The following is a 26,262-nucleotide window of genomic DNA, read 5'->3' as shown; positions in this document are numbered from 1 at the left end:
GCGCTAGAAGTCACATGAACGTCACGCATCAATTTTATTGCACCATTAACCGCCTACAAAGATCTTGGAACATAAAAGGGAGTGCGTATGACTTTGAAAAGAGAAAACAATCTTTACCTTCATTATATAAGATGCACCCCATTTTTAAGATGAATTTTTAAGGTAAAAAAGTGCGTCTTGCACACCGGAAAATATTATAATTCTAAATCAGTTTCACTATCATCATCTCCGCTAAATGGCTCCTTGTCTGTCATAGCATCATCTATAAGTTGATGTAACCTCTGCTCTTCCTGCTCATAACTCATCTGGTAAAAAAAAAAGATATTATTCTCAAAATACTCTCTAAATATTTATAAAAACATATTTGCTTATAGTTGGTATGTAAAAATATAGAAGACAGCAGCAGCGATTATATTTTTGTAGAATATACATGAAAACAACTTACATTTTGGAAGTAAATATAGTCACACTTTTGGTAAGGTGGACCCTAGCACACTTTACACCTCTGCACACTAAACTTGCTAGCATGCAACAGCCTGTTGTCTATGGCATCGAGTAGCGGGTTACAGGAGGGGAAGCTATATTGAGGCATGACTCACTGCCACGCATTGGTTATTGTTAAAAAGTTACAGTCAATTTAAAATATTTGGGATCTGTGACACCGCACACCTTACTAACACCAGGTTAAGGCTTTTTCTTCAAATGAAAACGTTGGCTAGAGTGGAGAACTCGTGGCTGTTCTTTCCCCTCCATCTGTTCGCAGAATTTCATTTGTCAAAGAAAATAGCTCGAGTTCATGGTGAACTGAAATGAGGTTGAGATATCAGGAGGAAATATGGCTTGGATGTGGTCTAAGGTATCTTTGAGTGGGACATTAGTGAATAAAGAGGAGACATCAAAACTGACCATTATGTTAGTGTGTTGGAGTATGAGGTTTTCTATGCTGCCTGTAAAGTGGGCTGAGTTTTTCATGTGTGTTTGGCTAAACAAATTTAGCCAAATAATTTTAATTCTTGAAATTATATAATTTCTATATATAATTCCTGAAAAATAATAGTTATGTCATTAGTGTATACCTAAATTTAGTCATTGCCACTTGTTATTTAAATGAGGGATACAATTCAAATCCTACAAGTAGTATATTAGTAATACTGCTACTGCTGAACTCAAATGTTAAAAAGGTGCACATCTTACTAATCAAAGGAAATGTAGTGTGTTAATAACCTGGAGTGAAGTTGAAGGTACGACTGCCATTACTTTAAGCATTGCTAAACTTGACAATATTCAGGTTGTTTTCTTTCAGCCGTATTGTGCTATAGCACAAAAGAGTACACCCAATTCTCCATTTACACAGTAGATTGGTTCCAGAAAAAAACATGTAAAAAGAATACAGTGCATATGAAAAAATAGAAGAATGGTTCCAGAAGTGAAAACCCAATACCAACAATAAGTTATTTTCAAACAAAACACGTGAAAATCATTGAATAAAACTCTATTTAATTTTATTGGAATATTTTTTATTTTAAATACTTATTTACAGTACTATATACATATGTATCTTTCTTAAAGAAAATAGTGTGTCACTAATAAAACAGAAATTCGAAAAGGCCCAAATACACCCATGCATATGGTTATTAGTTAAATTTTATTTGCTGTCACTTTCTGACAGTAGCCACATTCTTTTGTGTGAGACTGGAATTAAATCACTTCTATCACTTAAAACACTTTGGCTTCCTGTTCATACTGCAATGGTGAAACATTTTCTTCATTAAAAGGAACTAAATTAGCACTAATTTCCAATAATTCTGAAGGGTGATTTTTTTTTGTAAACAAGAAACGATTGTTTAGCAAACAGCTTAACTCCTTCCAAGCAGCTTTATATAGGTGGGCCTCCCGTAACAAACCAACTTAACTTCGAGAAATCAGCATAGCACCTTCTGCTTCCATGAACCAACGGCAAGTGAATATAAAGGATCATCTGTCAGCTTAATTTCAGGGAATTGCAATTACAAAAATTCATTTTTTGTAATTACGATTGTAATGTTGTAATGTAGAGTAATTCCTGATATTTAAAACATCAAGGGGATTCCTCAAATTTCAAGTTTAAGTACATATGTACCATTCTAGGAAATGATAATTATAATCGAAATACCCTTTTTGAACTATGTAAAATCAAAATATGCCATGTAAAAATAGAATTACTTCTATTTGTTTGCTAAACCGTGTTATTTTGAAATCGTGTAAAAAAGGCCATGTAAAAAGAGAATTAGCTGTATATTATTATAGTATGAGTTCTGTAATCATGCATATTAAATTCTTCAACTAAATATGATATCATTTGCAATTTTGCAGTTTAATCCACAACGTCAGAGGAACAAAATAAATATTTATTTAGCTTTTAATGTTTAACTGATTTTCTAATCAGTATCTTCAGATTGTCAGCAATTGAGCATGTTTGGCAACAGACTAGCTCTGAAGATACTGGTTAGAAAACCAACAAAATCCATAAATATAATGACATCAGTTCCGTCAGCTCCTGAAGCTATTATCATTGGGAAAATACTATTTGTGGACGAAGGAAGGTTTGATAACAATGCTCTGTAAATACTAATTAAGGATAAATTATTCTACTACTGATGCTTCTGTACTAAAGAATGCTAAAAACTGCTGAAGCCAAGATCAGGGATATTTGCCAAAAAATATTTTAGGACAAGAGCCTGTAAAATAACTCCCTTTGTCTGTATGTGGCCTACTGGCTATTGCTCCAAAGCCAAGTGTAAAATCTCATATAGAGAAAAATTAGAAGTAAATTTTTTCTATGTCGATTTTACATGGGAAATTAAATTTTACATAAAATACTAATTAAATTAACGTAATAACTCACTTTGCTGTATTAAATCTGGTAACTAGCCTTAGGTCTATTTGCCTAATCCTCATACAGGATTAGGAAAATAGATCTAAGGCTAGCAAAAATCACGAAGGTTACCAGATTACGAGTTTTCCCGCAAAAGCTCAACGATAGTGTGGGTGGCAGAGAAAAACCCTCCAGTAAATCGGGGGACTTAATTTGAAGAAGGGCCAATGTCAGCTGAAGGAGATTGTTGGATTCTGATTATATAGAGATTGAAGTAATTATTATTTGTTTCAGAATCCAACATGATCTTCCATCACATAGGCAAAACTTGTAAATATTATTTAATGTAAATCACTTATTTTACAATTAAATATTCATATAACTACTTTAATTTTGTCTAATATTAAATTAATTAATCAAAGATATATGTATTAATAATGAAAATACTGTATTAAATATTATTAAGTTATTTTATTTATTACTATGTTAATATTATAGAATTTGTACTTGATAATTTTAACTGCATATTAATTGAAATGTAAATATTCTCTATTTATTTCTAGTTTAGAGTTATGCAATAGCTCAATTTTATTATATTTTATTTGTTGTCATGGAGACGCATGAAGAAGAGAGCGCGAGTGGAACAGAGCGTGAGCTAGGACAAGGATAATAAAAAAATTATATAGAGGTAACAAGAGAGAGTTGGAACGGAAATTTTGAAGTGAAAGGAAGCAAGGGTATAAACTAGAGAGGTGGAAGTAAATAAAAAGTTCTCAAGGGCAGAAGTTAAAGGGGATAATAATTATAAGCGAAAAAAGACGAAGTGAATTTTATAGTTAGCTGAAAGTAAAGTCAGCAGTGATAATTAAAGGAATTTAATGCCGCAATCAGATAATATGAAGAAACTGGACGTTCAGTGAAGAATTCTGATTAAACCCAGTTAATCTAGAATTGCGACTTAATTCTAAATCGCCCTAAGCAGAACTGCACAGTGTTTTCACTGTGCAGTTCTGCTTAGGGCTTTAATTATTTAATGAATGGTAACAAGGATAATCAAAGTACTTTACAGTTGATATCCATAGTCGTGAAGCGTGATTAATAGTGTTTTAGTTATAACTGCGGAGAAGTCTTATAAATGTGTTCTTAAGTGCAACAAATATATTTTGAAAGTTATTCGCAACGTAATTGATGTACTAGGAACTGTTTCTGGTAAGCACTGACATATTGATCATTTTCAATGTATGAAGAATTGAATGTTAGTTACGCTATGTTTAACCTAACTTTAACTGTGGAAATTCTTTGCGAATGAGAATTTGAAAATAAGAATTGTTGAGAGATATTTACAGCAATTAGTGCCTGCGGTGTTCTTTAAGCGTATAGCATAGCTGAGAACTGTGTGGAAACCATTCAGATGGGAAGTTCTATTGTATTTAATTAAGTGTAGGAATTTTGTGACTCAGAAACTGAGAAAGTGTATGTAATGTTTGGAAGATTGAACTAATGTGATTGACTTGACCTAATGTTTAACTTTATTCTATTGTTTAAAATTAGAGGTAGAATTTATGTATGTGTCATATAGCTTATATTAAATGTTTTATTTTGTTAATCTAATTATTGTGTTTGCCTGAATTCCTTTTTATTGCACTGTTCATAAAAATTCGAATCTTGCGGGAATCCCAAGTGGAAAATAAAATACCTTGGCCAGAATGAATGAGGAGACTGCTAACTAACTATGAATTGATCCTGCTATTTTATATAGACTAATCTAAGGATAGAGTGGCACAGTATAATAGAAATTTCTCTACCCTTGGATTGGTGATCAATTTATAATTAGTTGTTTTTTTTATGAAAGTGACTTGTAACAAGATGGCGGATTCGAACATGAAGGAGTTTTCCCGCAAAAGCTCAACGATAGCGTGGGTGGCAGAGAAAAACACTCCAGTAAATCGGGGGACTTAATTTGAAGAAGGGCCAATGTCAGCTGAAGGAGATAAAAGGGGGCTCTTGCTCTTGATTCGAAGTTTGTTCCTATGCCAAGCCTTTTCTGAGGATGGGAAGAGGCACGTTCCTGTGAGCATGCAGTTCGGATGAAGATGGGAACTTGGATAGCAGTGGAGACTGTCTTTTCGAGATGTGATTCTTCGATGATCTACATGTGTGCTGTAGTATTGTTGTTGTAACCTAGAGTCCGATCGGAATCTCACTTAAGCAATAATATCTAATTCCTTCCTGCCAAAAGGTTCTATTTCATAAGTGGTGGTTTGAATTCGTAATCAGGCATAAACTCAGGTGTAAGGTACAAAACATGTTTATTGGAAAATCACAAAACAATTACAGTTAAGAAAATTCAATTACTCAATGGAACAAAACTCACTCTAAGTTAAGGTTCATACTAAATCACAACAATGAATTCGAGTAAGCTAAATCCTTCAATTACGAAAAGATAAGATTAAGTGTGAGCATAACACTACTAGGATATAATTCCTTCACAAGTTATTCACAGTACACGCATTGAACACTTTCATTAATACTCTATCAATAACTATCTTAATTCTAAATTTCATCAGTCAAGCCTAGCCATTCTCAATCAAAATACTGCCTATCAACAATTCTTCTTTGTTCCACGTGGTCTTAACTAATTCAATCAAATTCTCACTTAAAAGTTCTCTATTAGTGTCCTTAGTTTACAGTATACACAAATTTCTTATTCTTCTAATCGATTTTTAACACAGAATGAAATTCTTTACATTATCAGATCCTTTCAGATTTCATGCCGCCATCTCATGTAGATCTGGATTACCTTACTATATAGTTATCGGCCGTCTTTGCACCTGGCGACTACGCTTTTCTTTGAATAATTTCCAGTTTTGTAGCATGCTGTCTACCGCTCCGCTGGAAATCTTCTCCGCTCTCCTCGATTGGACATTCTGCTAAGGCTCAATTCTGCATAGGCCATCATATCGCGATCAACTCTGCTTGAAAATCTTCAAGCATTCTCAAGAAAAGAACCCGCCGTCCGTCATCACTGTAGTCGACCCACCATGCTCAATGAATCCCCCGACAATCCTCCTAAAACTGGAATCCAGGAACTGAAGAAGAAAAAAGCCTCGTAATTTCGCGCGCATAGTCTTTTATTCACCCTATCGGGCGCCCTCTATTCGATGTGGTTTTTACCCACGAACCCCATCGTTCATGTCCCTTGGGTGATCCTACACTCTCCCTAATCTGTTAAGTTGACCCTATTCCAGATAGTCGTTCTGACGTCACTTTCCGTGTAGGTACAGCCTCCGTTGCTACACTCGACTCGTACAGATTATACACGATTATTCCAGATTACTACTTATAATCTTTCTCGAAATTTCGTAATGTACTAGACAGCTTAGTGGGATTTACAAATAACTTAATTCCCTTACATAATTCTTATTATTCTGACACAAAATTCTCTGCTTCTCATTTCAGTTATACAGGAATAAATTTCAATATATGGTACATATGGACTACGCATTATCACATAACATAAAGAAATTTCTCATAATTATTAGCTGATGTGCAGATATCTCCTTAATTAGTAATATTTATCATGTTAAATCCTGAATATAGAATTTACTTGTAAAGTTCTCCATTCAGGATCTAACAATGCTATTAATGATTTCAGTCAGTTTTCATGGAAGGTGGAAAGAATGCATTTTTAAAGAGTTCTGACAGTTCCTAAGTATAACAGACTTTCTTTGAAAAGACCAATGAACATTAAATTTATTTAGCCAACAGCTATTTTTTTTTGTAAGCTTCTTACATTGCAATAGCCCAACTGCAACCAGCTACATACAAAAGAGCTGAATGGTACTAGTTACAAACCTTGTGTAAAAACGATAGTGAATGAAATACACATGTTTAGATAATTACATTCAAACATTCAACAACTATATCCGACTGTGGCATTGATGTTTGTAAATGTCATTAGGTGCTAAATGAAAGTCACTGCCCAAATGTGAGACCACCACCTACTTACTGGAGACCAGAATTGGCATAAAGAAGTTGCAAGTTTTGGCCTCTGGATTATTTAACTCAACGCATGTACTAACATATGAATAAATGTACATTAGACTTTTATCACATCATCATCTTCTTCTTTTCTGCATTTTAGTTCCAGACAGTCCTGGGGTCTGCCACATGGACAATTTTCTTCCATTTATTTCTATCTTGGGTATCCCTCCTCTCCACTTCAACTTCTTCCATATCCCTTTTGATGTTTTCCCACCATCTTTTCCTTTGTCTTATTTGCTTCTCTTACCCTTCACTTCCATTGTTGTGACTCTCTGAATGGGTGGTCTACTGGTCTTCTCCATACATGGCCAGCCCACCTCAATTTACTTTCTCTCACTTTGTTGCTAATTTTTCTAACCCCCATCTCTTTCCTTATATCTCATCATCATCATCATCATCAAATTCCTGCCATGTACCCTCTAGGGATGTACAGGATATGATAGTACTACATGAAAAAAAATTACATCATTACTAATTCCTTATATCTTTGTTCCTCCTATGCTCTTTCCTTGATGTTCCATTTACCCATCTTAGCATCTCCGTCACTGTTCTTTCCAACTATTCCTCCTGAGTTCTCTTTGTTGCCCATGTCTTTGCTGTGTACAACAAGGATGGTCTAATGGCTGATTTATATATACTTATTTTTACTTATTTTGGTGCATTTTTGTTGCATATCACTCCTGACATCTCCCTCCATTTAGTCCAACCTGCTCTAATTCTTTCCCTGACTGCCAAGTTACGTGCGCCTTCTTTCTCTCTCTCTCTCTCTCTATGGTTGATCCCAGGTACCTAAAATGGTCAACTTCTTTCAAGATACCACCTTCTCTATCCTTTATACTAATTTCCCCTTCCCACGTCCTTTCCTTTCACTAATCGTCACTTCAGTTTTCTTAGTATTTATCTTTACACCTGCATCCTCCAAGGTATTTTGTCACTCTATAAAACTCTTTTGGGCCTCTTCTACAGTTTTACCTGTGATAGCCAAGTCATCTGCAAATAATATATTCCACTGTGTATTTTTGACTACTCCTTCACTGAGTGCATCTAAAATAATCATAAATAGAAACAGGCTCAGTGTTGACCCTTCATACAAGCCCCATTTGATGTTGAAAAATTCTGTTGTTCCAATGCTCATTTCTACTGCCTTCTTGGTTTTTTCATACGTTGCTTTTATAATCCTTACTAATTTTATTTTTCAGTTACATCCTTCCTTCTGAGGGCCCAGTAGATTAGGTCCCTTGGTATTCTGTCATATGCCTTTTCCAGATCCACAAATATAAGGATAGGCCTTTTATTTTTCTCGAGGTACTTTTCCTGCAGTTGTCTCATGATATAGATTGCATCTGTTGTTCTTTTTCCTTTCATGAAACCAAACTCTATCTGGTTAATAACCATTATTTCTCTCAATCTCTTATCCACTATTCTTTCAAATGTCTTTAGTAGGTGTTCCATAAGTTTTATTCTTCTGTAGTTTCCACAGTCTAGTATGTTGCCTTTTTGTTTATAAATAAGTACTAAAAACCTCTTTTTCCAGTCCTCCGGTATATTTTCTTCTCTCTGAACTTTATTAAATAGTTCATGGGGTTCAGTCTACTCCTCCTTCCCCTACTGCTTTTATCACTTCTATTACTACTTCTGATGGTCCTGGTGCTTTATTATTTTTCATTTTTCTTATTGCTTCTATTACCTCTTCCTTTGTAATAACTTCAATCTCTGACCCCTGTATGCTTTCCTGCTTCTCCAGCATCTTCCACAACAACTCTGAAAAATATTCGTTCCATCTGTCCTTCACCTGCTTTTCATCTACTAATATGACTCCATTTCCATCTTTTATTATGATGTTTTTGAAATCATTTGTGCCATTGCTTTTCTGCTTTGCTATTCTATATATTACTTTCTCTCCGCTTTCCTTTTCTATCTCTGCATATATTTTTTTCCATTTTTTCTCTTTTGTTTTCCTCACTTCTACCTTTGCTTTCCCTCTCTCCTCTTCATATTTTTCCCAGGTTTCATTGTTTCTTATTTGCCTCCAAGTCCCAAATGCTTCCTTTTTTTTCCCCTTTTGGACTTCTTCATTCCACCACCAAGTTTCTCTCTCCTTCCTAGGACTTTTATCACATAAAAGGTAATAAAAGTGTGAGACAGCCACCTTGACCAGGGTGTAGTGGTCTCACATTGGATAACAAAAATTAAGTGCCACCAAAAGACTTTTACATCAATTCTGCCACAGTAGATTTAAATCCTGTCTTCTAGTCGAAAAGCAGAGATGCTATCACTCAGCCAACCAGGCTGGCCATATATGAGGAATGTTTTTCTTACATATAATGGAAAACTGAATAATTATTTTTAACATGATTAAACAGATTTCACAATTTTTGCATTAGCTTCCTGCTGATTAACATTGAAAAAAAAAAAAAAATTGATATAGTTCTAATTACTGTATTTCCAAAAACTTACGAATTCTGGAAGCTTTGTACCTTTTTAAATCACTAAATTCCTGTTTCAAATCCTGCTGGCGAAGTAACTCTGGATCTCTCGGTGGTCGTTTTTTGGGAGGAGGTTCAGGCCATTCTCCTGGTGGCCAATCACTATCATGTATTTTTTTAATTCTCTCTTTTTCTGCTTTTATCTAAGTTAAAAATTAACACCAAGGATTAAATAACAATTGCTTAAAAAAAAAGTAACACACAAAAAAAAAAGATAAAATTTCAAAGTAAGGCTGTACTTCAAATAATTTTCTTATGATGAGAGTTACAAAATTGTACCTATAAGTGATAAGTTGACATAACAAATATATAAACAAGGAATATGAAATGAAAATAGGCCATATTTCTGTAAAAAACAGAAATATTATTTCTAAATTAAAATTTGCATTATGTTTTGATAATGTAACCAATTTCTTGAACATTTTGAAGGCGAAGCTAAAAATGAAATCATGAACCGTAGAAACAGTCAACAGAAATAAATTTGGAGGGGAACTTAAAATTATTATTAAAATTATTATTGCACAGGCACCTCCATGGCATCCTAAGTTTCATCGTATGAGACCCAAACTATCCACACAAAATTATTGTATCCCGCCTTGAAACCATTAATAAACAAACCACTCACAACTGACTACAGTCACCTATCCCATTTATTCACCACTCTCCAAGATAAAAATCTAGTCCTAGAACTTAAAATTATTATTGCACAGGCACCTCCATGGAGTCCTAAATTTCATTGTATGAGACCCAAACTATCCACACAAAATCTATTGCTTTACCTCTCCGTGAAACCATTAATAGACAAAATACTCACAAATGCCTCTAGTCACCCATTCCATTTATTCACCACTCTCCAAGATAAAAATCTAGTCCTCAAATCCTTCCTAACCACATTCTTATCCAATTTCCAGGGATGACCTACTGTCCTTCCCCCTCTAGCCAAGTGCTCAAGAATTTCTCCTATATTAATTCTATAAAATCTATTAAGTAATTTAAATGTTACTATCATATCCCATCTTTTTCGCCTATCAACCATGTACCTTCAAATCCATCTTCATAAGGAGTATTCTCCTTATGAAGATATGGTAATATGCCTCTAGATCCTCTCTACCACTTCTTCCCAAAAAAACCCAAGCGATCAGATCAGAGCACAGTAATCCACATGTTATCGAGGCTTTATGAAGAGGAACGATAACTCCAAAATCTCTGCTTTTTAGTGTGTTCTTCAATAAACAAGTAATCCTGTTAACTACCCTGGCTACCTTAGCAATATACCCTTAAAACTTCAACTCTCTATTGACTACTACTCTCAAATTCCTGGCTACATCAATTACCTGGAGCATGGCTCTCTCTCCACGTATACAGCTTATAATCTTTTTATCCCAAAATGCATAACTTCACACTTTTCCACATTAAATTAAAGATACCAAGAAATTATATTCTTGGTTTCATCCTTTATTCAAGTGTAAGCGAACAAAGTTGGAGCGTGAAGTCACTTCAAGACTGGGTTACTTGTATATGGAGGCTAATGACTTCACATCGATTTCCTTAGTATCCCATAATGCAATGTAGATATCCTTACAGCCATGTATAATGCTATGCATTATGGGAAGGCCACTACTCAGACTGGTTTTGACCTTTATAGAGGTCTCATCTGTGGGAGCCAGACCCAGAAGTGATACCAAGGTTGAAGAAATGCAGAAGTCATATTTCCATATACAAGTAGCCAAAAGGTGTCACACCTTATTACTAAAATACTCTGGATTAGAGATAGATGTTGAAAGTATTTTCACTTGGTTATACAATAAATGAAAGATGACAAGAACTTATATTTTTGGTTTCATCCTTTATCCACATTAAATTGAAATCCATTATGTTTTGCCCATAGCATCTTAAATCATCTTGCAAGCTCTGTACATCACCTTGATTAACTATTACCTTGCCCAATATTGCATCACCAGTAAACAACTGAATAACTCCCTTCAAATTATTTCTTATATCACTGATGTACAACTTAAACAGTAGTGGTCCAAACACAAGTCCTTGCAGCACACCACTAATCTCTTGGATTCTGCTCCTCTGTATACTACTTTTTGTTATCTGTCCATCAGCCACTCTTTTATCCATATTACCAGTTTCTTATCCATCCCCATTTGTTGCAGTTTGCATAACAATTTCATGAAGTATCCTGTCTAATGCCTTTGCAAATTCCAGCAGAATCATCAGGCAGCCATTCTCTTTTATCCAACTCAGCTGTCACTATTATAAAAAGTTAGTAAATTATTAAGGTATGACTGACTCTTCACAAAGCCATGCTGCCCCTCAGCGTATCAGAATCTTATTCACTCATTCCTGAATTCTCGTTCTGATCAACTTTTCTAAAACTTTTACTACCACTCTTCAGATACTAATTGGTCTTTAATTTGCTACTGCAGTCTTAAAACCTCCCTTATACAAATATATTATTTTACCCTCCTTCCACTCCCTTGGGACTATGCAAGAGCTGAGACTTAAACAGTTTGGTCAAAGGCATCACCAGTTCCTGTGCATATTCTCATAAAATGTGAGTTACTATCCCATCTAATCCCACAGCTATATTTGCATTGAGATTCTGCAATATCTAAGTACCTCCAATTCATTAACCTCTGTTCTAACATTAGTTCCTGTCTCCTCTGCCACAGGAATGCCCTCAACGTGGATGATATACACACTTGAACAGTGGTCACTCAGTAGCTCAACTATATCATCTGCCTCTGTCACATTTATGCCATCAGTACACAATAAAATTAGCCTTCCATAGTTGTTGTTCTTCTTCTTACTTACCACATAAAGAAAGAACTTTGGGATTTCCTTTGGCCTACTTGGATAATTGCCTCTCATAATCTGAAGCTGCCTTCCTTAGCATACTGGTGACTTTTCTCCTTATATACCCTCCACAACATTTTCTTTTTTTGCAGCTCACACTTAATGACACCACTCATCCATTTAACTCCAACTAGATTTATTCTCCTGACCTTGAGTATACAGTCTACTATTCCTTCATCCAGATATTCCTTGACTATTCCTCAAGAATTATCCCATGGCTACTTCAAGCTGCCTCCTAAGCTTGTCATAATCACCTGCTTTGTAGTTCCACACATACTCCTTCTTAACTGAAATTTCCACATGTTTCACTACCATATGATCACTTTTCCCAATTAGAGGGGAAAGAGCCAACAGATCCAACACTCTCACACACAGTCTCCTCCATCACATGCTGCTTCAAGTGATTATCTCTCAGTATGTGTAGGAATTCTATTTCCTTCATGCCATGCTATCTTCTCTCCTTCCAGTCTGTGTCTCCAAAGTTGAATTCTTTCCCATAATAGTTACTTAACTTACACCCATTGTACTAATCTGTTGATGCATGCCTTCCACATTATTCCTAGCATCCCCTGCCTCAATCTTACACCAGAATGCCTCAAAAGAACTGTCATCTGTCTGACTTCTACTTTTGTTGGCTGAAATTCATTTGCTATCATCAGCAGTATGAACTCTCTAGTCCTGTCTAATCTATCCTTGCTGAAAATACTAAACTCATCACATTCTATCTGTACTTACACCATTTGCTGTTAGCCAGTTTCACTAATACCAAAAACTCCTTCCTCTTATTACTGATACTTCTGGCATTAGTATATAGAAACTGTGGAATTCCCTTAGGTCCCCAACCACCTTTACATCCTGAAATGACAACCCCATTCAATATTGTTTACTGAGAGAACTAGATTCTGCACTGTTTTTTTTTTTATTCACACACACACTCGATCACTTGATGGGTGCCTTCCCACATTCACCTGCATCAGTCCTAATTTCTTTAATTTTCCTGACTATGCACTTGCCTACCCTCAGTGAACAAAGCTTTCTCCAGATACCTAACTCTGAACTCATTTAAGTGCAGCCCATCAGCATTTTATAAATTCTTCCATCCATTAGATGCTACATCATTTCATCTGTACAACCTGCCTATGATCACCCTCCTTCTCAGTTCACCTCTATCACAAAGCAGCAGAAAACTTAAACTTCAGACTAAAACACCCTTATTTAAATAACTTTCAGAGCTTACATATGTAACAAAAATATACAGAATTTTGTTCAAAAACGCCAATATATTTCATCCAATGTTAGGTTTGCATCATCAGGGAGACACCATTATCAAAACATGAATTACATTAATGAGTCATAAATCATGTGCATACCAGCTTGTGTCTCAAAGTTGCAGTTAACATATATGATGACACTATTACAGTTCAAAGGAACTACAACTGTAAAGTGCAAATAAAAAATAATTCAATATAATTACTAATTTTTAAGAAAAATATGAACAATTAATAGTGATCAGGGTGCTTAAGGGTCAAAGCTGTAAAACTGAGAGACTTCCACACAGCCTTTAAAGGAATGTGGAGAACCAACCAGGGCTTCTGACCTAATGGCCAATCCTCACCTTCTCGTGGTGCACCCTGTTGGTTATCTACCTGGATATTGAACGAACGAGGATGGGCTGGCAATTTGGGATTTAGCCGAACAAATTGTATTCTTATTGGCTTAAACCAAAATACAAAATGATGGTACAACAAAATTTCATGCCGGCTGGGGCGTCACCTGGTTAAACAAGGCCCCCCCCATTGTTTTTGCCACAGAAAGGGTGAACAGGGAAAAGTCAGCTACTGGCACAAATCTGAAAACACACCCCAACTCAAGATCACCAGAGTTAAAGATCAGTACTATCAACATAAGAAGCCTGAATGACAAAGAAATGGAGCTAGCTGAGGAATTAGATAAGTACCAGATCGACATAATAGGGATGACTGAAACAAAAAAGACAAAAACTGGTGAGATCTTTCTGAGCAATAAAACAAAATGTTATATTCAGGTAATGACAACCAAGGAAAAGAAGGTGTAGCCATGGTATTCAACACTAAATACGAAGCTAATCTTCTTGAATGGTAGGTAGTCTCAAGTAGAGTGACGTGGGCAATTATGAGAATGAGGAACTGGACGACGAGACTTATTTGTGCCTATGGTTCCACAGAAGGTTCTACTAAGGTAGAAGTGGAGGAATTTTTGAGGCTTTAAAGAAAGCAACTAACACAATGAAAAAGGAAAAGTTGGTCCTTGTTGGCAATCTAAATAGCAGAATAGGAAATGATTGTCAGACATACAAAAATATTTTGGGAAAATTTGGAGAAAAGAGCAAAACTAATAATAATGGCAAATACCTGTTGGATTTCTGCTCAGGACATTGACTGGTTATTACTAACACCATGTTCCATCATAAAAATGTGCACAAATTCACATGGAGAGAAGGGCAAGGAATAAGAAAAGTCTCATTGACTATGTTATTGTTGATAGTGATGTTTTCTCCCTGGTGCAGGACACCAGCGTGTACAGAGGATTTGAAATTGGAAGTGATCACTATTTAGTCTTGAGAAGGATAAAATTGAATTTCATATTGAAAAGAATAACATGTAAGAAAGTTTTAAAGCAAATAAAAGTTGAGCAGCTCTCAGATGTCAACTGTAGACTAAAATACACAAAGATTATTGAAGAAAAAATAAAAGATTTGAGAAAGGAACCAAATCTTACAGATTCAGTGACAAGCCTTGAAGAAAACCCTGACTGATTCAGCCAGAGAGGCATGTGGTTGGTTAGGTTGTCTGTAAGGATGGAAAAATCAGAACTCCATCTGGCATGTTCAATTTAGTATTTTGGATACTTAATATAAGTCATTATATACTATTGAATATGTTGGTACTGTTATTGTTAATTATTACTGATTGTTATACTGTATTATTGCATTTGAATGACAGTTACTACAGTGATTAGTTAAATGATTATGTAAGAAATTAACCCAGTTAGCTGTTCACTAATATGGACGCTCTGCAACTCAGTAAGAGTTATGTTCAACAAAATTTACATAATTAGAATTTGAAGCAAGTTGGATTTAATACCCTTTTTTGTTAATCATAACTATTGCTTATATGTTTAGAGTATGTGTATGAATTATACATTAACATGTTTTTTACTTCTGTCGAGTTTCATTCACAGGATACAACCCCAAATTATATTTCAGTATGATTATTAATACAAAGTAATATAATAAAGTATAAATAGTATGCAAAAATAGAAAGAAAAATATTTAATTTGGCTATTCAATCTCCCAATTGAAATTATCGCAAGATAACTGAACAACAGCTTCTTTCTTCTCTTCATAAAAGCAAGAAATGGCTTTTTCTTAGCAGGTTAAAAAGACTTTGGCTCTTTGGACTTTTATGATCATGAGACATTAAGATCAATCATCTAATTGCTTTCTCCACCTTTGTACTAATGTTAAAAATTTCTTTCAGCACATGGTCCAGAAATTTTCAACATGAAGAAGTGTTATATTTCAGAATCATTGCATTATGGAAATCACATTCAAGAGTGGTGCATAAATGCAATTTTAATGCTTGCCACGAGACAAAAATCAAGGTTGAAAACTTGTAAAGATGCAGCTTGACACCCTGGTATAGAATTTTTTAAAAGATAATTCCAGGGCATATAAACAGTAAAAATTATAAATATGTATGAACACAAATACACAGCATGTCCATTCAATAGTAAGGAAAGCACATGCATGCACCATATCGGCTGCCTACCTTGCAAATGACCGCTGTTAGGTGGCATGCAAATAACGTATGCACAGTAAGAAAAATTTTTATAACTTGAATTTTTTTTCTTTGCAGCCCTTTCAGGATTATTTGTATAAGCCCAAATTTATATAAGTCAGGGAATGCCTGTACTGTTAATTTTTAATGACAGTTTGGAACAGTTTCTGGTATTGTTTCAGTACTAATTATTATTTCCTGGAACCTCCATAGTTCAGTTGGTTTTGAGAGTGCCCTTTGAGTGAAATCTTTATCAGAGCTTTTCAATTGAAGATAAGTTAGCTAGTCTCATATGAGGATAGCATGGATTTTCCTCCTCGACCCCTCCATGTGAAGCACCTGTTTGTGTCGCAATGATGGTACCGGCCCTTTTCGTTCTTTCTCTTTTTCTTTGCTTTTCTTCCCATATTCTTCGCTCTACTTCTCCTGAGTCTTTTTCACTATCCTTTTTTCCAAACCACCATCACTGGGATCCAACGCCCTGCCGCTGTGTTTGCCGTGCGGTGCAACCCGTGGACATCCGGGAAGAGAGGATCCTGGAAGTCTTGCACTACTTTGGCCCCTGCTTTGGCAAGATGGGCGGTCCTGGATGGCCCAGCCAGGATCAATCGGCTAGCGGGCTTACTTCAAGGGTCAACGGTGTTGCAGTAAGTCTCTCATCCTATGGTCCGGGGTCGGGATCCTAGGATTGCTGTAGTTCCGGTATAGTGTCTGGGATAGCCTTGGCATTCCACTCCTGAGCGCAGACATTGCTTGACAGGCAGTGGGCATCCATGTGTGGCTCCATGGTGGGTGAGGAGCTCTGGCGCTAAACCAAAAACTTCTTGTGCAGGAATCCTTCATCCTCAAATGTTTCAGGGGTCCTAACAAAGTCCCAACCAAGTACTGATACCATAGATAGATACAACATATGGAAACAAAAGATATATGATTTTAACATAAATGTATCAACATTTTTAATCATTCATGCTACACGTGAAAAACCAACAAGGAAAATGTCACCCTTCTTTATTCAAAAAGGTTTAGGAGGACTGGCAGGACCTCCCAAAACTGTTAAGTAAATGCGTTCTGGTGATGTCCTTGTGGAAACGTGTCAGCAACATTCCGAGAAACTACTGAGAGCAACAACAATGGGTGGAATAGAAATTACAGTAACACCTCATAAAACACTTAACTCCTGCAGAGGAGTGATATCAGAATAGGATCTCCTTGATGTTCCTGATGAGGAGATATGTTCCGAACATAAAGATCAAGGAGTGACAAGTGTGAGGCACATCCTGATATGTGGGGATGGTCGCCTAATTCCAACCAAGAACATCATCCTTACTTTGATACACCTAAGCCTCCAACATCTGTAAAAGCAGGGTATCTCAGCTGTCCTGTTAGAATGTACATCCCTAACCCACTGAGATTCTTTAAATGTCAGAGATATGGACATGCCCAAACTGCTTGTCGTGGTTCTACTACCTGTGCTCTATGTGGTAGTAAAGAGCATAATAACAAATCTTGCTGTGCAAGATTTGTTATTATGCTCTTTAGCAGATAGAGAACACATTGCTTGTCTACCTTAGACCATAATGGAAGTTATTGCTGATCCCAAAGCCATTGCAGACACTCTGGGAGAAAATTTTGCCAGAATCTCAGCAACAGCTTCATATCCTCCTGAATTTTTAATTCTGAAAGAACAGCAAGAAAAACAAAGGCTAAATTTTCGACCAATGTTCTTGAACCATACAATTAGCCATGATAACACATCTACCATCATCTTCTATGAATCGCCTTCTCTTGCTATACAATAGAATACTTGCAGAGGAAGAGTTTCCAAATTCTTAGCATAAGTCAATTATCACTGCTATCCTAAAACCTGAAAAATATCCAACACAAGTAAATAATTATCGACCCATTGCTGTGACTAGCTGTCTTTGTAAGATACTAGAGAAAATGTTGAAAGTTTATTTTTCACTTGGTTAGAGTATAATAAATTTAGTTTAATCCTTTATCCAAGTGTGTGCAAACAAAGTTTGCGCCTGAAAGTATCTTCAGGACTGGGGCAAGGTGATACAACACCAGGGCAACTCGTTGCAAAGGTGTAGCAAGCTACCAACACTCCTGTCTCAGTATCTCCCATAATGCAAAACACATCTCCTTGATGGCCACTGGTCGAAACTAGTCTGGGTAGTGGCCATCAAGGAGATGTGTTTTGCATTATGGGAGATACTGAGACAGGAGTGTTGGTAGCTTGCTACACCTTTGCAACGAGTTGCCCTGGTGTTGTATCACCTTGCCCCAGTCCTGAAGATACTTTCAGGCACAAACTTTGTTTGCACACACTTGGATAAAGGATTAAACTAAATTTATTATACTAGAGAAAATGGTTAATGCCAGATTTCTCTAGTATTTAGAAAGCAACAATCTTCTCTCCAATATACAATGTGGGTTCCATAGACATCGCTCAACTTTAGACCATTTGGTTCGTTTAGAAACTTGTATAAAAGATGCACTTCTGAAGTAAGAACACCTTGTTTCAGTTTTTTTTTTTGACATGGAAAAAGCTTATGACACAGCTTGGAGATATGGCATATTAAAAGACCTCTATAACCTGGGTCTTAAAGGACACCTTTCTGTATTTATTAAAACTTTCTTTCCAGGTGAATTTTCCAAGTCAGAGTGGGAAATATGCTATCTCAATCCTATCATCAAGAACAGGGTGTTCCCCAAGGCTCTGTCTTAAGTGTGACACTTTTCACTGTTAAAATTAACTCGATCACCGAACAGCTTCCTCCCACTGTAGACAATGCTCTATATGTTGATGACTTCACAATTTACTGCCACTCCCGTAACATGAGGATAATTGAAAGACAACTTCAGCAGGCAATTGATCATGTTTCTCTGTGGGCTCTTAGTAATGGGTTTAGGTTTTCAACAGAAAAAAAGTGTCTGTGTACACTTCTGTCGAAAACGCACTCTTCACCCAGATCCTGAATTAAGAATGGGACACACTATTATTCCAGAAGCTACAGAAGCCAAGTTCTTGGGACTGATATTTGACAGTAAATTTACATTTCTAGCACACATTCGTCAACTAAGAGAAAAGTGCAAGAGAGAGTTGAACCTTCTTCACCCTCTATCCTCTACTGAGTGGGGTGCTGATCGAGCTTCATTGCTTCATCTTTATCATGCACTTATATGTTCAAAGCTGGATTATGGGTCTCAAGTCTTATGGTTCTGCAACACAAAGTAACCTGCAATGGTTGGATTCCATCCATCATCAGGGTATACAGATAGCAACTGATGCCTTTTGCACATCACCCACTCAGAGTCTTTATGTTGAAGCAAATGAACCAGCTCTATCACTTCGATGGAAACAGTTGTCTCTTAATTATGCCCTAAAGATAAAGTCTCTCCTAGATCATCCTACATGGACTAGTCTCTTTTCTCTGCACTGGGAATCTCAATACCACACACTTCGAACTGCCATATGTACTTTTGGTATGTGTGTTAAAGAGACTATGCAAGCTCTTGGTATAAATGTTGACAACATTGCCTACACTAAACATAACAGCATCCTTCCATGGTAGGTTTGCACACCATCCTGCAACCTCTCCCTTTGGCAGCTACAGAATCTCATACCCCATCATCTGTCTACCTCCAATTGTTTAATGCACACAGGGCAGCACACTCTGATTTCTTGCCTATCTATACTGATGGTTCAAGAACTAATAACTGTTGGCTGTGCTGCTGTTTCCTGACATTATTATCTCCAACCAGATCCCACCTGATTACAGTAATTATACAGCAGAGTTACATACCATTCAGCTTGCACTTGTTCATATAAAAGAACACTGCTACCAAAAGTGTATAATTTATACAGACTCACTGAGCTCTTTACAGGCTATCTCCTCTCACATGTGTAATCCACATCCAGTACTTTATGAAGTGTTACACCTATTTCACAAAATAAAAATCCTTAATTATGATGTTCAGTTGTGCTGGATTCCCAGCCACATTGGAATTAAGGGAAATGAGGCTGCCAAATCAGCTCAAACTTTCTCCACGTACTGTTTGACAATACCATATACAGATTACAGACAGTTTATATGATCAAAGCTAATTGCTCAAAGGCAGTCATCATGGCAGGAAACATTAACAAACAAATATTATGACATTAAACCTGAAATTAAGCATTGGCATTCTAGTCAACAAATAAAGAGAAGAGAGGAAGTTGTTTTCTCACTAGGCTCTGCATAGGTCACAATCATCTTGCACATTCTTATTTACTGAGAGCTAATGATCCTCCCATGTGTGAAAAATGCAAAAAATGCAAAATGCTGGTAGAGTGCAGCACTTGGCATGAGATAGGAATGAAATTTTTGCCTACCTGGCCAGACCATATACACTCAGGCAGATGCTGACAGAATCAGGCAGATTGCATGATGTTTTTAATTTTTTACAAAGAATTAATTTATACAAACATATTTGACTGTAATTTTGTTTATATGTAAATATTGTATTGCTTCACTAACTTTTGTATGTATATATTACAAAATATGTAATGTTTTGTGATGTATATGTGCAGGAGTTGAGTACTAATGTATATATTATTCATTAGTTTAATTTCCATGACCAATCATGTATTTCTGTAGCCTTGTGTTGCCTTGTTGTAATTTTGTTAATATGTAAATACCACACTGCTAAACTTAATTTTTATGCATATATATCGTAGAATAATTCCTCTTTAACTCTATGTATTACTGTAATAACATTTGTTGTAATCTTATATGTAGATACTGCATTCCTTGACTTGGTGTTGTACATGCATTTGTTTATTAACTTGTATTGTCATTTAATTATGTACTGCCTTAAATGCTTTATATGTAGATACTGCATTGCCCAGATTATCTTTTGTGCATACATATTATTTACTATTTTTTTTGACTAATTATGTACTGCTGTAGGATACCTTGTATATTTGTGTAACTGTCTTGTAATTTTGTTTATATGTAGATACCACATTGCCAAATTTTATTTTTATGCATGCATGTTGTATATAATTCTGTTTTACCTATTTATGTATGGCTATAAAAACATCTGTTATAAAGATACTGCATTCCTTGGCTTGGTGTCTTGTACATGTATTTTGTTTATTTAACTTGTATTGTTGACAATTTTTGTACTACTGTAACCTTTAACCTTGTGTGTTGCTGTGCCCTCTGCAGCAATTTTGTTTCTATGTAGATGCTGCTTTGTGGAACCTAATGTTTGTACAGGCATAATGTTTAGAATTTTCTTTAACTGCTTATGTATAGTTGTAACTTTAGTATGGCACAGTATGACCTTTGTAGTTTTTGTGCCAAATAAACTATAAACCAAACCTCCCAGAAACTCAGAATTTTCATACCAAAAAACAAGTATAATTCATAGCCAGAATACACTATACAGGCAGGATTACCTGTCCTATCAGAGCATTAATTAGGTTTCAAACAAGCCAAGTTACTTGGCAATGACAAGCCAGTTAGCCTAATAATAAATAATTTATTGTTAAACTTGCATGTTATTTATTGTTGACAGATTGTTAACAACTGATGTAAATAATAATATTAATTGTGAAACATAATTATTAATGTAATAATACTAAGACAGCAATATAAAGTCATCTTAATTTTTTATCAAGTTGCTACTAACTAATATTTCATCTGGATCACCAAGACATTTTTACAGATACAAAGAGATGAGATATGCATGCAGGCATAACTGCTGGAAGGCAAATACAGATTGAGTTCAAAATGGCAGGACTCCAGTCCTAACTAGCACCCTCTGTGGTTGAGAGACCCTAGATCAGTCCACCAATGGTCTCATGATGAAGGTCTCCAAGGTTTTTGGCAGAGTATGGCATATGTATTTATTCAGGTTATGAGAATGTTATACAGCAGTGGCAGATTCTAAAAACAGTCTCAAAAATGTATATTTACATCTATTAAACAGAATAGTTTTCTCCCAGTGGATCTGAGTCAGTATTAACAGCATTAAGCAGCTGCAATGTAAATATTGGACTTCTTCTTTTTTTTTTTTTTTTTTTAAATTCAGACAGACAGATATTGGCTGTTCTTCCAATTTGACCAAAATACTCAAATGCTGTTCTACCAACCGAGTTCATATGCATATCTTAACACGTTCGCTGCCAACTACGAGTATACTCGTAGTTGGTAAACCAGCCACACAAGCCAGCTATGAGTATACTCGTATGACACTTACTGCCAGCAACGAGATTACTGTACTGACCTTGAAGAAGTGAAAATGCTTGGCTTGTGGAGCTAGCATCAAAACTGTGCATTCTCATAGATGGTATATGCTCTGCACAAGCCAACTACGAGTATACTCATATGACGCTTACCGCCGGCAACAAGATTACCGTATTGACCTTGAAGAAGTGAAATTGCTCGGCGTATGGGAACAGACAATGCCGAAGTAGCGTGGCAGTGAACGTGTTAAACGTCATGTCTATAAAAATGCTTGAATATCAAGGCAAAATATTCACTAATAATAACAATAAAAAGCTTATTATTATCCCTAGATATATATTTCTTTCAATATACTAAAACATAAGTGATAATTAGCATCAAGTAACCAATCAAGCTTAATGATATTAACTGTTAAAAAGATTAGTTATAAATATATTTTTTGTAATTTTTATTTATTTTTACATTGTCCAGAAATCCTGCTCTAGAGACCAAACATGGAACATAGACCTCCAATAGGTGGGGAGGTGGTCTCACACCAGGTGATGAAATTCATCTTCCACCTAAAGACAATCCAAACATCCATGCCCACAGTGGTGAACCTGCGACCTGTTGGTTGGAGAGCAGATACGCTAACCACTCAGCAATTATGGGTGGGAATAAGTAAAAGTCAACCAATTTAATGTTTTAAATGTCAGGTGAGGCCATATCTCACAAACATTAGTTCTGTTGGATCTCAGTAGCGATAGCATATGGCTTGCTACAAGCTAATTTTTTTTTTTTTTTTTTGTTTATTTATTTATTGAGTCTATCTTCAAACTGATTTTTCTTAGGTTGTCCCAAGTCAACTGGATGCTTCCAATTTTGTTCTCAAAACATAAATTTGGAACTGAATACATTGTTTGCAGTGCTGGCAATAATTCATGAAATTAATATCATTGCCATCCTAGGTGACCTTATGTCTTCTGATTGGAGGGCTGAAATAATAATAAGAAAAATTTAACAAATGATTGTCGACTTTTATAAATAGATTTATTTCATTCACACTAAAATGAAATCAAGAAGGCAGGAAAAGTGGATCATAACCTACACATTCACCAACCCCGAAATTGCAAAATGTTTCATTTTGGCATTCATCTTATATCACTTAAACTAAATATAGACTAAAATGAAATAAAAATTCTTGCATACATAACTATTTTCAAATTACCTTATGACGTCTAAGTTGATTAACTTCCAAACCCCACACTTTGTATAAATAAAGTCTGTACTGGTTGAATTCTCGCAAAGTGCATTTCACTCTACCATCTATTGTAATAAATCCTCGATTATACATTCTTTTAAAGTGACGTGTACTACGGAAGAAATGTCTTAGATAAGGATCATTTAAACTGTCATATTTTCCTGGAGGAAAATGAAGATACTGATCTGTTTGGTCAAACTCTTTTCCAGGAAAATCTCGAATCAGCTAAAATAAATAAATAAATAAATAAATAATAAAATGGGGGAGGGGAATATATATATATAAAAGAGAGAGACGATCCTCTGCTTATGCAATATATACATCCACAAGATCCTCTTATAACTAAAATTGCATAAATGGAACAGGATTTGCCCATTCGCATACACTTAAAGTAGGGGAGAAGCATTTCATCATTACGACCACCATAAAAATCCATACATAATGTTTAACATACGATTTCTTAGTCTATTTAATATACTACACATAAATAATAATAATAAACATTTTAATTATTATTAAAATTATGTACAGAAAACAAAATAAGGTATAAGTAGTGGAGACGGAGTGTTGTATAGTAGGTGTCTTCCCGCGATGAGTCTTTGGACTCCTTGGAGGTGTCGCAAATAATAATAATAAGGTTTGTATATCTGAGAGGATGCTGTTATAGGCCAGGGAATGCTGAGAATGCTGATTGTGAAATGTTTAGGCAAATTAGTTGGGCATGTAAAAAGAAAGTGATCTTGATGGGAGACTTTAATTGCAGGAATATAGACACTGGAAGGAGGAGATAGTGTATGAGAACAAGGAGAGAGAGTTTGTGGAATCTCTAAGAAATAAGTATCTTAAGCAGTACATGACTGAGGCAACTAGAGGCTTTGACATGCTCAGTTCAGATTAAAAAAGTTAAATATTAGTGCTCAGATCTGGTCACCTGGTTTTCAATGTGATGTGGAGACAATGGAGATGGTCCAGAGGTGAGTGACTAAGACAATATCGGGATTTTGGAATGCTAGCTATGGAGAGAGGTTGAAGAGATGTGGATTACAGAGTTTGGTGGATAGGAGGAAAAGAGGTAGTATGATAGAGACATTTAAGTTAGTGAGAGGATTTTATCAGATTAATCCAGAGGGGATTATAAAAAGAGTAGAAGGTGTGAGAGGAAGAACCACAGACCATTCCTGGAAGTTATGTAAAAGTGTGGTGAAGAAGGGTGTGATTCAAACATACATAAACTGGAAAATTACTGTATATAGTTTCAAAAACACAAAAACAGCACTTCAATAACAGCCCTAACCCAAAAGCAACCAAAGAGTTAGGAAATCCAATAGAATTTTGGATTTCCTAACTCTTTGGTTAGGTACTAAAGATACTGGAGAGCTGAGATAGACTTGTTTTTTTTTTTTTTTTGTTCCAGATTCCTTAGTTATAAAACAGTGAAATTTAGTATTTATTAATGCTTTGGTAGTCATCTCCTTGTGTTAGTGAAATCTAGCAAAATTCCCATGTAGTTAGCTAAATTTCATACTTGCACTGCTGGTAATTCATACTGTAGATCTGAACAAAAGGAGTTGATCTGAAAGCTATGTCCTAAAATTTTTAATTATTTTTTTCCCAATTTTTAATGTTCATTATTATTATTTTAATGAAAGTGCAAAAATACACATAAACAGAATGAAAAAAATTTTTGTATGCTGTCGATTGCAACAAAGAACAATAAACTTGAATGACTCTTGTAGGAAAGCTGCTGCTTCTCATAATCAAAATGCTTGATCCTGATCAAATTATCTGAATCTTGTACACTGAATATTTTTCTTTGAGGAAACACAGACAAATTTGACAGAAGTAGACAGTAAATGTGAACATATTTCTAAAGTGAAAGATGAGTAATATATATTTTAAAATTAGACAAAGAAGAGTGCAGAATGTCAATATTAGTTATATATGAAACGTATGAGTAGTGTGCAAAGTAGAGAGAAAGAAACATTAAAAATATTCACAATAATATGAAAGAAATGTCAACGTATAGGATTGAGTGAATTTATACCTGTCAAGAAATTATGTTCTTGTTTAATCCTTATCCAAGTGTATGCAAAGTTTGCACTGAAGAATCTTCACAACTAGGATACTTGCATATAAAGGATGATGACTTCACATCGTCTTAATATCCCATAATGCACAGCACACTTTCTTTCACACATGCATAATGCTATGCATTATGGGATGGTCACCCAGACCAGTTACAACCTTTATCGAGATTGGTTCGGCGGAAGCTAGATCTAGAAAAGATACCACATTCAAAATCAAGTGTGCTTTGCATTGTGCAAAGCATTATACATGTCATTAAGGCAGGTGATGTGAAGTCAGCAGCCTCAATATACTCATTATACAAGTGACTTAGTCATGAAGAAACTTTGTTTGCTTACACTTGTATAAAGAATTAAACAAGAATATAATTTTTTAGCAAGTAACTAAGTGAAAAAAAAATTCTATAGAAATGGACTAACTGAAGGAAGCACAAACAGAAGATTACAACAGTGATTGACGAGCAGCCAGACTAGCTCATGGAAAGCAATAATAAAAAGTATGAATGACAGAAGACAAAAGCATGTTTTCCTATTGGCTGAGTGTGTAAAGAAGTGCAAAATGCAAGTGAAAGAGACAGACTGATGTGGAAGATGATGAAGCATTCTCTCTGAATGCTAAGATTAGGGATGTT

The 26,262-nt window shown here is 35.5% G+C and overlaps 1 protein-coding gene across 1 annotated transcript in view; it reads right to left on the bottom strand.

The window, feature by feature from the left end:
• Positions 1 to 26,262, bottom strand: part of LOC150101176 (uncharacterized) — a 202,517-nt gene that overhangs the window by 166,161 nt on the left and 10,094 nt on the right. The window contains exons 2-3 of the mRNA XM_090402185.1: positions 23,514 to 23,771; positions 9,337 to 9,527 (exon numbers count right to left, since the gene is read on the bottom strand). Coding sequence (XP_090258311.1) covers positions 9,337 to 9,527; positions 23,514 to 23,771 — 449 coding nt within the window. The remainder of the gene's footprint in view (positions 1 to 9,336; positions 9,528 to 23,513; positions 23,772 to 26,262) is intronic.

The sequence above is a fragment of the Typopeltis vanoorti genome, chromosome 12 (assembly GCF_054136105.1).
Source record: "Typopeltis vanoorti isolate ZY-2024b chromosome 12, IOZ_Tvanoo_1.0, whole genome shotgun sequence".
Taxonomy (NCBI): domain Eukaryota; kingdom Metazoa; phylum Arthropoda; class Arachnida; order Uropygi; family Thelyphonidae; genus Typopeltis; species Typopeltis vanoorti.
The sequence above is the reverse complement of the archived record's forward strand: the minus strand, read 5'-3'. Positions and strand labels throughout refer to the sequence as shown.